At 39.3% G+C, this 11,127-nt stretch overlaps 1 protein-coding gene across 1 annotated transcript; it reads right to left on the bottom strand.

Moving 5' to 3' along the window:
* Positions 1-699: 699 nt before the first annotated feature.
* On the bottom strand, positions 700-10,651 carry LOC102722078. Its single transcript, XM_040528248.1, has 9 exons — positions 10,464-10,651; positions 6,470-6,659; positions 6,207-6,332; positions 6,031-6,108; positions 3,077-3,202; positions 2,902-3,000; positions 2,680-2,826; positions 1,514-1,640; positions 700-911 (listed from the first exon to the last, which is right to left on the bottom strand). The coding sequence occupies exons 1-9, from the start codon at positions 10,649-10,651 to the stop codon at positions 700-702; spliced, it is 1,293 nt and encodes a 430-aa protein (XP_040384182.1).
* Between the last annotated feature and the right edge of the window lie 476 nt (positions 10,652-11,127).

Raw genomic sequence — 11,127 nt, 5'->3', positions numbered from 1 at the left:
TATTTGGGATAACATCCTCATTAAGGAACTAAGGAGAGCTTAGTTTGTAGAGATGATGAGGAAGAAGCTTGGCATCATGGTTGTTGGTTCAGATTGACAGGTTTAGGTGGTTAATTGTCAGCTACAAACATAGTTTAAGTTTCCTATTGTTTAGCAGTTAAGAGACCTACGACATGCATATTTTCGTCCTAGGTCCATCATTTTTTATTTAACTCTGTTGATAAACAAGCTACATATGTTGTGGGATGGCACGTTCCATGCACGGTGTGACTTTATCGCCGACTGTGAAAATAGCCCATGTTCTCCATTGATGTACTTTGTATAGTATGAAGAAGGGAAAACAAACATATGTTACAGCACATTTCGCAGTACCAAAAACTCTCTGCTTGCCCTATATTTTGTTTGTGGTGCATTTGAGTGTGTTTCCTCTGCCCAATGACAATAATAAGTAAAACATTAAATTGAATTATTTAAATGAGATACCAATTTGTTGAGATTCATAATTTTGACCACGCATGTAGAAAATAAAAAGCATCGTTATTTAGATATCGAACATTCAGTATCAGATGTTGAAAAGCTAGTTAAAAATATTAATGCCAAAAATAACCACTGCCCCATCTAAAGGGAAAGTTTAATTTTGGTATAATTTCATTGAAATGTTCTTCAGTTTGGGTCACACACTTCATGGTGCCTTCCGTCTTAGTCACTATCACTCTGTTGCTTGATTTCTACTTCACAAGTCATTCCCCTAATTTCATTGGATCTTTTCGGGGGCCTTCCGACAGAACATTTGAGAGTGTTTAAGGATATCATTTTCCTACTTTTGCCATTCTTCTTTGCAATTTTGGCCATGTTTTTGCGAATCTTGGTTGTTGAATCTGATGAATCATCATAGCAGAAATCTTCTTCAGCTATGAAATTAGACATAAGGATATATGTTAGGCACTATCACAGAGGGATCTGTAGCATATCACATTGATTGATTACTGCAAATAATGAGAACAATACTACTCATCTTCAAAACAATAATTATATGAATGGATGGATTTTCTGTACATAATATACATATGCGCTGCCATTTACAACACTGTAGTCTAATTTCATACATTGTATATATGTTAATAACTAATATATCATACGTTTATGTTAACTAGAAGTGGCACAACCATGAGAGGAAAATAAAGAGCATTTTGAAAGCGACCATCACTAGTCATAGCATGCTAAACTCATGCATCTAAAGAAATTACTGATATCTACTTATGTATGCATTTTTGCCTATTTTGGTAGTAAAAAAATGCATATGGTTTTTTTTTAGCAATGATCCTTGTCCATAATTGCCTTTGAAATGAAAACATGGATGTTTGTATTGTCATCCTCATCCAACAATCTATTGATTATACAACACAATGTATTTGTATTTGTCATTTTAGTTTACAATATATTGATAGTAAAAAACAAAATAATCACGTGTGCATAGAAAATAACGTAGTAGCATGCAAGCAGAGTAACTTACAACTATATGAAGTTTCCTCTTCACTGAGTATCTCTTTTGTCAGTGATGAGTTTTTCAATTTCAGTGATCTTCTGGGTTTCTGGTTAGTCGTAGTTGTAAAAGACAATCTTTTCCTTAGACTTTCATGCTGTCATGATAAAGAAATGACAACCATGAATTAGAACCTTTTGCTGCAAATGTTAGAAATGGTCAACAATATAGAGCAATTGTTCATGAAACAACAAAGTAAGTGAATTAATATTATTTTTCATCTGATTGATAGGCACATGGAACTACACTAACTGTAACTATTTCTTTGGTGTAATGCAATCGTGACCATTATAGAGAAAGTAGAATCACTCACCAAATCGACATGTCGTTTCCATTGTAAAATAAGTAAATCATACATCATATATTTTAGAGATTTAACAAACCAAGATATAAAAGATGCCAAGAGTGTAAAATAATGCTGGAGTTAACATATGTTATCTATGAAGTGGTACGTTTATGACTATAAGATGTAACTAATGGTAAACCATGGTTGGACAAAACCATGCACAAGTAGTTTTGTATATAACGTTATTCACACAGGTAGCTTTGCATATAACGTTATTCACACATGCACAAGTAGTTTTGTATATAACCTTGTTCACACATTGAAAGAACAAGTACACACATTGTATATAACGTTATTCACACATTGTATATAATGTTATTCACACATGAACATTGAATAATATGCACAAGTAGTTTTGTATATAACGTTATTCATACATTGAAAGCACAAAGTCTACCATGTAGATCATACCCTTATATTTTGTCCGTGCCCACCGAGTCAGTAGAAAACAAATTCAAAACAGTTTGTCTATTATCATCAATTTGGTTTACATATGCATCAAGTCCTAGTTAATTGATCATGATGAAGAAAGTAGCAACAATAAGATACACTGTTGTTCATATATATCAAAACCTTTTTGTAATACAACTAGAATTTTCAGTCTATTGCCACCTTGAATTCATGTGTGCTCAACTAAAACAGCCTGATTTGGTTATAATAGTTGATGGAGGTAGATCTAATACGCTACCATACCCGTATGCTATGCATATAATAGTTCTGGATATGCATACCATACATTAAACTGTGAAGCAGACTGAACTGGAAGAGTGAAACATGACGAAGAATTTACCAGATCCGCTGACTTCTCAAATGAATAGAGATCATGGACTCTTGTCCTCTGAATAAATGCACGTTTCGGTATTTTTCCTGTTTGAACATAGAGCATTGCTGATCTTCTTGTGCGGAATGAATAGTTGCTAACAGGGTCCGTATAATACTGCATAATTCGCAAGATAATAAAAAAAATGATCAATTTGTAACGAAAGAACAATGATCAATTTGTGGTACTTACCGGGTCTTTTCTAACTCCATTTTCTGTCTTTCTGAACACCAATTCCTTCACCCATCCTTTTGGCAGTGAATGTGGGTTAAATTCCACATTTGCAAGAATCTGTAAAGTGGCAAATCAGTTAATAGATAGATAAGCATTCTTTAAATAAGACAGCTTGTTTGAGGAAGAATCGCACATTATCTTTCATGCTTGTGTCACATTGTCCATTTGTATCAAATGGAGTAATCTTAGACTTATTAATATACGTCAATACATCCTCCTTTGAAAACAGTCGAACTCCAGCTGGTGGGTAAACATAAAACTGAAAAATGGACATAATTAGATATGTTCTGATAATCTTCACTATTAGTATTCTAGAGGACTTTATTGTATCAAAGGTAACATGTCATTTATGATGAACAATAGATTTAGACCCTGAAAATACATACAACCAAATATAAGTTTCAAAATTCAAATTATAGTTTGGTTAATCTAATATGAAAATTTTCTTATCCAACTACTTTATAGTGATACACATTATCAAGAATAGTACTATCTCCGTTTCATATTGTAAGACTTTCTAGCCTTGTCTAAATTTATCAATTGATGAATCTATATAATTTATATATATGTCTACATTCATTAGCATACTTATGAATCTAGACAAAACAAGAAATTCTTACATTGTGAAACCGAGGGAGTAGTATATAACAAAGTTACACAAACATAAATTATGGTATGAGTCACTCCAAGTGACAAGTATTGTACATAATTGGTGAGCTCTACTCCAGCTAATTAACCATATGTTAAATGTTATGTTTGATTAGATTTCTCTGTATCAATTGGACAAACATGCCATTGTATTATAGATGTAATTGTTAGTTAATTATTCTATGTACGCTATAAACTGGTCTTAGGTACGACATTGTGCATATGTATGGCTATATGAAATATTTTTAAATAGAGTAAGTATTCATCACATTATCCACATGGATGTCATGAGTTTTGATATATTACTATGTGTTGCATAATTTTGTAACCGGACATGATCTCTTTCACACACTATTTAATTGTAACGTGAGTAAACATATTGTGGATACTTAAACTTGACGTAGCATCTTGATTTCCATTCTATAGTTAGAAACATGCTCAACTTAAAAAATAAGCAAAATATCAAACAATGAAATTCCACCAAATATTTTGTTTACTTTTGTAATTCGTGTATATTAATAGATGTATCACTCCTAACTAATTATCCAGTAAATTTAATTATTCGAGACCCATATCTAGCCAGAACACCACAGGAGTAGGACAACAATACAATACCCTGGTTGACTGCAGTATACATGAAACCATGACTCCACCACCTATTAAGACACTATCGACTAAATCGAATTTACATCCACCTAACAAAAAATATGATTAATTCTATATTACTCATGAATGTTTAACAGAACTTTTTCAAGGAGAGATAAGGGCTAGCATACAAATTGTTATCTCTTGTAAAATTAAAGTTTGCCAAGATAATTGGAGCAAACACCAAGATAATTGTTATCTCATGTAAGGAGTCTCCTAAAATTACTGGTGGAACTAATGCCTTCTAAATGGGAAAAGGTGTGGCCACTGTGCATGCAATAGTTCATATGAGCTTGCTAAACTAGACTTTGCATGTTTCTCACACTATATATATTGCTGATGTGTTTGCCAATTGTGCACGTATGGACTATGCGAAGGCTTCTTTTTGCAAACAGTTATTTATATCTCTGAAAACATAGATATATCATACCTCTGGTTTATATGGTAGTGATGTGTCCGTATTACATATCAATGGTTATAAACAGAAATAGCAAATGCAATAAAGGATGCAGAATTTACATGGTATGGTGTGCTATAGCAAAGAAACATTGGTCGATTTGAAGTATATATATGTGCATATGTGTACACTTTATTGAGTAAATATAACATGAGCTAAAGTTTATGTGTTAATATGGACTTAAATTAGGACATTTATTTTTAAGAAATGCAAATGCCATAAACAGGGTGCATAAATAAATCTAGCATACAAAAGTTTTTGAGTGATGCAGATTCCATAAAGTCCAATCTTATATAAAACTAGCTAGGATGTTTGTCAGAAATACGGATGTCTTCTATTTTATCCATAATCCATATGAAGAGTTGTAAATTTTTGTACACATCACTTGTGTACTGTTAATAAAAACTTTATTGCAATTTTAATTCAGATAATGATAATGAGAGAAATACATTAGAGAGAACTGATTGTTTGATTAATCAATTTCATTATTTGGAAAGAGTTCATCTCTTTGAATCTGGAAGAAATACAAATCTAAATTTAAAAATAAAAAATAACTCATATGTTCATATAAATTTAAATCAATAAATTAATATTTACTTCATTACAATATCTTGGGTATATATTTTACATCCTTGAACTCCAAAACTGGATATTGTTCATTCCTTAAATACTTGGAACGCATGAATTTTCATATCTTACTTCATACCAAAAGTTCGCCCTACACATGTGGTGCTTACATAACACTTGGTATAATGAGTGATCGAAAAATATGGAACCCACCCTGCCTTCATTATCACCTTCATGCTTATGACATTCTCTTTCTCGGCACAGTTGTTCCTTAACCCTGACTGATAGCTTGTCACTAGACAAGGTCAGAAAGTCTTATAATATAGAACATATGAAATTCTCAATCTTCTTGGACAATTCCAACTTAAGGTTGCCATTATGGATGAGAAAGAAGTGAAATGGGAAGAGGTGGGCCCCAATGGGATTTTTTGTTGACTAGTATAGAAATAAAGTGTAATGTAATTCAAAACCACCTTGCATTAGATTGAAGGAAATTAAAAGTTTATGAATAGTTGAGCGATCATACCAAATGTCTTGTTTCCATATGTTAAAGGATGACACTAAACTTCTGAAAGTTATAGGATGTAAAATCAACTTTCGTTTTTATAATATGTTATATCCTTGTCTCATCTCTAGTTTATTTCCTTGACATCTTATCATTGTCATCAAGAATAATATCAGAACTCATGATGAGATTCAATATTTCAAACTACCATTATGGCCTAAAACAATTAACAATGCAAATGTTATATAAGAAAGCAAAACGGTACCTTAAACATCTTGTCTATGTTCTCTCCACCAGCTCTAACCTCAATCATCCAATCGTTTGGGAGCCATTCATGTGTCATCTATAGATATTTTATTATAGTATTTTACTTACACTGAACCTAAAGATGACTAAAATGAAGAATATCACATTTCATATATATATATAGATATCACTCACCACAAGCTTGTTATGTGTGGCACAATTCTTTGATTCCAAGAAGCGCTCATCCATCCTAGAAAAAAGGTATTCTAGCACCTCTGACTTCATCATGAATGTCAATCCTGATATAGGAGATGTGTAGTACTGCTGATAAAAAATTAAAATAAATCACAAATCTTCAATAGGGAAAAAAACATTCACGTTTACAGAGAAAATTATATATAGACACACACACCGACATAGTAATATAGTATAGAACTTGAGTAACATGCTTTACTTACTCGGTAGATGGTGCCATCATCACCACGATTGACCTCCATTATCCAACCATCTGGAAGCCAACTTGGTCGTTCATCCACATCCTTTGCATCTTGCTGCTCTTTTTTAGTCTCTTTTGTGGAGATTTTTACCTTCTCATAATCTAAGATCAATCTTGATGATGATTCCGCCATGCCTAAACTCTTCCAAACTCTTTCTCCCCCTCACTCTCCTTCCTCCTCCCCTTCGTCCCTCTCCAGACCACAAAGTTCTTGGTATATAGAAAGACAGGATGAGATGGGAATAGATGTATGGTTAATATATAGAAGCAGTGTATCGGAAATTGCTTGAACCAGCTGGCAATAGATTTGGTAGCTGAACTTGGAAGAAAAACATGTTTACACCTATTTGTGGTAGTCCATGACATGGTCTTTAGTGGACAGCTAATGTGAATTTCGATGTGTTTAATCTAGTAGCACACCTGTCAAGCTATGAGTTTTACCCTAGCTAAAACTCAATAAAATAATGCATTAAAAATAATTGTTAATTAAAGTCCAGGAGAAAACCCAGTGTAAATTAATTTAATTTAATTCGAAGATTTTTGGATATTATAAAATGTCCTGAAAGAATTTTAAATGATTAACATGATTTAAATTTTAATTTCAGTCAATAAAATTTTGCTCAAATAAACTTAATAAAAATCGTCAAAATTGGAGGCAAAATCTTTCCCTTCTTCCTTTTTCTTTTTCCCTTGTTTCCCTTCCTTCCTTTTTCTTTCTTTTTTTCTTTCGGTTCTCCCAGTTATTCGTCCATTCTTTGTTTAGCCGTAGGTTTTCGTTTCCGGGCCGAAATCTGAGATTCGCTCGTGTTTTTGGCCCAAAAGGCCATAGGCCTCTCCCTCTCGCTAGGGCTGAAAACGGAGCGAATACGGACGGATACTACACGTACCGTATTTGTTTTGATATTTTTAGGCAGATATGGAAACAAATACGAATATCTCGGATACGGAAACAAATACGAATTATCTCGAATACGAATAAGGATCGGATGTAGTCGAATACAAATACGAAAATAAATATTTCTCGAAGCATACAAACCACTCAAACCGTTCGTAGAGACAAATAGCACACACATACATAGCTAACTTAATCGAGATAACTGTTATTTTAGGCATCATCATAGATTTAACACGTTACATTTAGTTTCGCGGGTAACATATAAGTGACATAAGTCCACCACATAGCACATAATAAGTTCAACAAATACTGATAGTCCAATAGCACAAAAGCAATTTTTAGTAAATTGGTTGATGGGTCAGACCTGGAATTAAGTGGGCTGAACTGGTTTTAGGTGTTCGCGGATATCCGCTCATTACAATCTTCGGATATCCGTTGGAAACTGCCATACCGTACTCGTATTTTTATCCGATTAAAATTATCCGTATTCGTATCCGTATCAGAATTATCCGAGAAATATCCGCTCCGAGCTGCCTCCATATCCGTTTTTTCCGGAGCGGACGGAAACTATCCGCTCCATTTTCAGCCGGCTCTCGCCTCCTCCCTGCGACCTCCCCCCTCCCCTTCTGTGTCCGCCCAACTCACCCCTTCCATGGCTGAGTCCCTCTCCCACACGGCCAGAAAATTCCCATAACTTTATCTCTCAAAAATAAATTCCAATCTATTAGGACTCTATTTTTTATTTCTTTAAAACTTTATCTATTCCTTTTTTATAGGAGATGGATTCCTAGTTTTATCTCTAGGTTTTTCCCTATAAATACACTCCCTTGGGCCCATTTTTCACCCTTCAGTTTTTGTCTCCTGCACCGTCTTGAAGCCCTAGCCATCGCCGGTTCTCTAACAGCCGGATCCCCAGCTGCCGGGCTGTCTCCTCAGCACCCCTACTGCACGTTCCCTCGGCTGATAGTCCCCCGCTGCTGTGCGTCATACTGTCCAAGCTGAACAGCCAGCAACAGCAGCAATCTGTCACAAATCTCAGGTTCGCATGACGTTTCCGCTTGCGAATTAATCTATTTTGATCTACCATGTAATTGTTTAGGTTTTCTAATCTATTAGCTGGTGTGAGACTGATCTACAGTGCGGAGTTCAATTTCGTATGCATAGAATGGTTTTATGTTAAAGTCATTAGCTTTTAGATTAGCAAGATTTAACGAGTCGTTAAATCATGTCCTTGTTCCGCTAACAGTGCAAAGGTTCGTGTTTTGGGTCTAATTCGTCGTACGAATCTCTAATTCATGCACGTTTCGATTCTATCGTGCAAAAGCGTGATCTGTTCGTGATTTCCCGAGCGACGGCCCAACTCGCAGTCGAAGTCCCCATCGCCTCCCTGGGCCCACTCCTCCTTTTCCCTCTCATCTAGGCTCACTAGCCGCTGGCCTAGCCAGTCGGCCCACTCCTCCGCTCGACCTGTCTCCTCCTGCTCCCTCCTTTGTTCCCTGTTTTCTCTAGGCCGGCCTAGCTCGCCCCACTCTCCCCTTCCTCTCTCCCTTTCCCGCCTGGGCCAAACAGGCTGTGGCCCAACCCCCGCGCCCGAGGTCCGGCTCACTTCACCCTCTCTCTCGGCTGCTGATAGGTGGGGCCCACCTATCGGAGGCATCTTCCTCCTCTGGCGCCTGCCTCTCTCACGCACCGCGATGCCACGCGCTGGTCGCATGCCGCCCCGTGTCGTTGTCTCCGTTCCCCTCCCCCTCGGCCGGCACCACCGTCTCCTGTGCCTCGCTCTCCTAGATCCCGCACCGACGCCACCTTCTCTTGTGCACCGACTCTTCGGACGCGTGGCCGCCCCTTCCTCGCCGCCGCTGTCGTTGTCTTCACATCGGTGAGTGCCCGCTCTCCCTTCCCTTCCTAGTCTTCTTCCTCTCCATCTCGGCCACCGCAAGCACGCGCGTGCCATCGCTGTTTCGTGCACACGCCGCCGGCTGCCGCCTGCGGAGGTCACGCCGTCTTTGCCCCGCGTGTCACGCCCAGAAATTTACACCAATTTCTGAACAATAGCATGCATTAATCTTGGTCCAGGAATTAGCCTAAGTACACACTATGAAAAATTAATACACAGTTCCACGACTTAAAAACAAATCAAAACAATTGTCTATCGAAATGTAGCGGAAAAGGAAAACAAACTTAACCATCTAATCTTCAGCTTTAGCTAGCGATGATGGCTCCACACCACAGGCATTCTTGACGCTGGGCTGAACCTCACTTCAACCTTCGGAACTACCTCCTTCTAACAAAGGCTCTGACACTTGCTCTAGTCAGGAAAAATTAAGCAAGGCTGATTACAAACCACAGTACATAGCAAGTAACACCCAAGAGAGGAAGAATAATGAATGCAATAGGGTATCAAGGATAGGCTAGGGTTAAATTGCATAAAAGCGGTAGTAATTAGCAAAATAGATAAATAAAATAGAATAAAATGAGTAAAGTAAACATTTAAAACAATCATCCACTGTCCAACGTTACACCACGTTGAGACAGGCCCAGACCGTTGTCGAACGTTACACCACGTAGCGACAGTGTCAACCCTCTGCCCAACGTTACACCATGTTGCGACAGACCTAAACCACTGTCAATGTTACACCACGTTGACAGGGTCAAACCAGTTCCATGTTCATCCATTTATTAAAGGTTTGACTAATCCTAGTGAACCTATCAGTTCGCCCCATAACCGCCGGCACGACTATTTAAATAGTTTTACTCTGCAGAGGTGTACAACTCAGCGGTGGCGGGAGAGGCGATGCGTCGCAATGGGAGGCAACGTGGCAGCGGGAGGTGAGCGAGAGAGGGAGCAAAGGAGGCGGCGGCGGTGTGGCAGGAGGATTTAAAGGGGAGGCGAGAGGTGGTGGTCACGCGGGAATAATAGCGTGATTTGCAGCGGTGACAGCCGAGGAATTGGTGGCAGGGATTGCGGAATCGGTGGCGGGATTTGCGGCGGCGGAGGTGCTCGGGATTGGCGGCGGCAGTTGCGGGCGGCGGTTGTGCGGCGACACGGCGTGGGAATCACGGGTGGATACGGTGGTGAATGCGCGTGGGCGCGAGCGAGCAGACGGCGCGGCGATCAAATGCGTGGTGGCGATTGCGGTGGCGACGCGGGCCAGGCGAGGCGGCGGTGCTGCGCAATGCGAGCGCGGTGGCCTGGCGCGACGGGTGCGGCCAGCGGGCGATGCGGTGCGGCGACGTGCAGGCCCCCATGGGCGTAGGCAGAGGGCGGTGAGGCGGCACGGCGAGCGCGTGCGGAGGTCGAGGAGGCATGGGGCGAGGGCACGACCATCGGGTCAGGAACATGGTTCGACGCGACGGCAGCGGCGGAGGGCGGTCGATGGCGCGGCGACAGCAGCGGCACGATGTGGCTCGTGGGATGGGGAGGTGACTCGGACTTTGGGCGCGGGCGGCCGTGTGATGGCCCAGTGGGAGAGAGGGAAGCGGCTGGGTCGAGTTGGGCCTGTCCAGTGCAGGAGAGGGGAGTAGGCTAAAGGGAAGAGGGAAGGGAGGAAGAAGTAGTGGGCTGGGCCGGCAGAGAGGAAAGGGGAGGGTGCTGCTGGCCTAACTGGCTGGGGAAAAGAAAAGAGGGAAAGGAAAAGAGAAAAAGAGAGAAAGAAGGAAGGTAAAAAGAAAAGGAAAAAGGGAAAAAAAGAGAAATTACCTCCTATTTTGCCAATTTTTAGTAG

This window comes from Oryza brachyantha, chromosome 10 (genome assembly GCF_000231095.2).
Source record: "Oryza brachyantha chromosome 10, ObraRS2, whole genome shotgun sequence".
Taxonomy (NCBI): Eukaryota; Viridiplantae; Streptophyta; class Magnoliopsida; order Poales; family Poaceae; genus Oryza; species Oryza brachyantha.
This window is presented reverse-complemented; position numbering and strand designations above follow the sequence as displayed.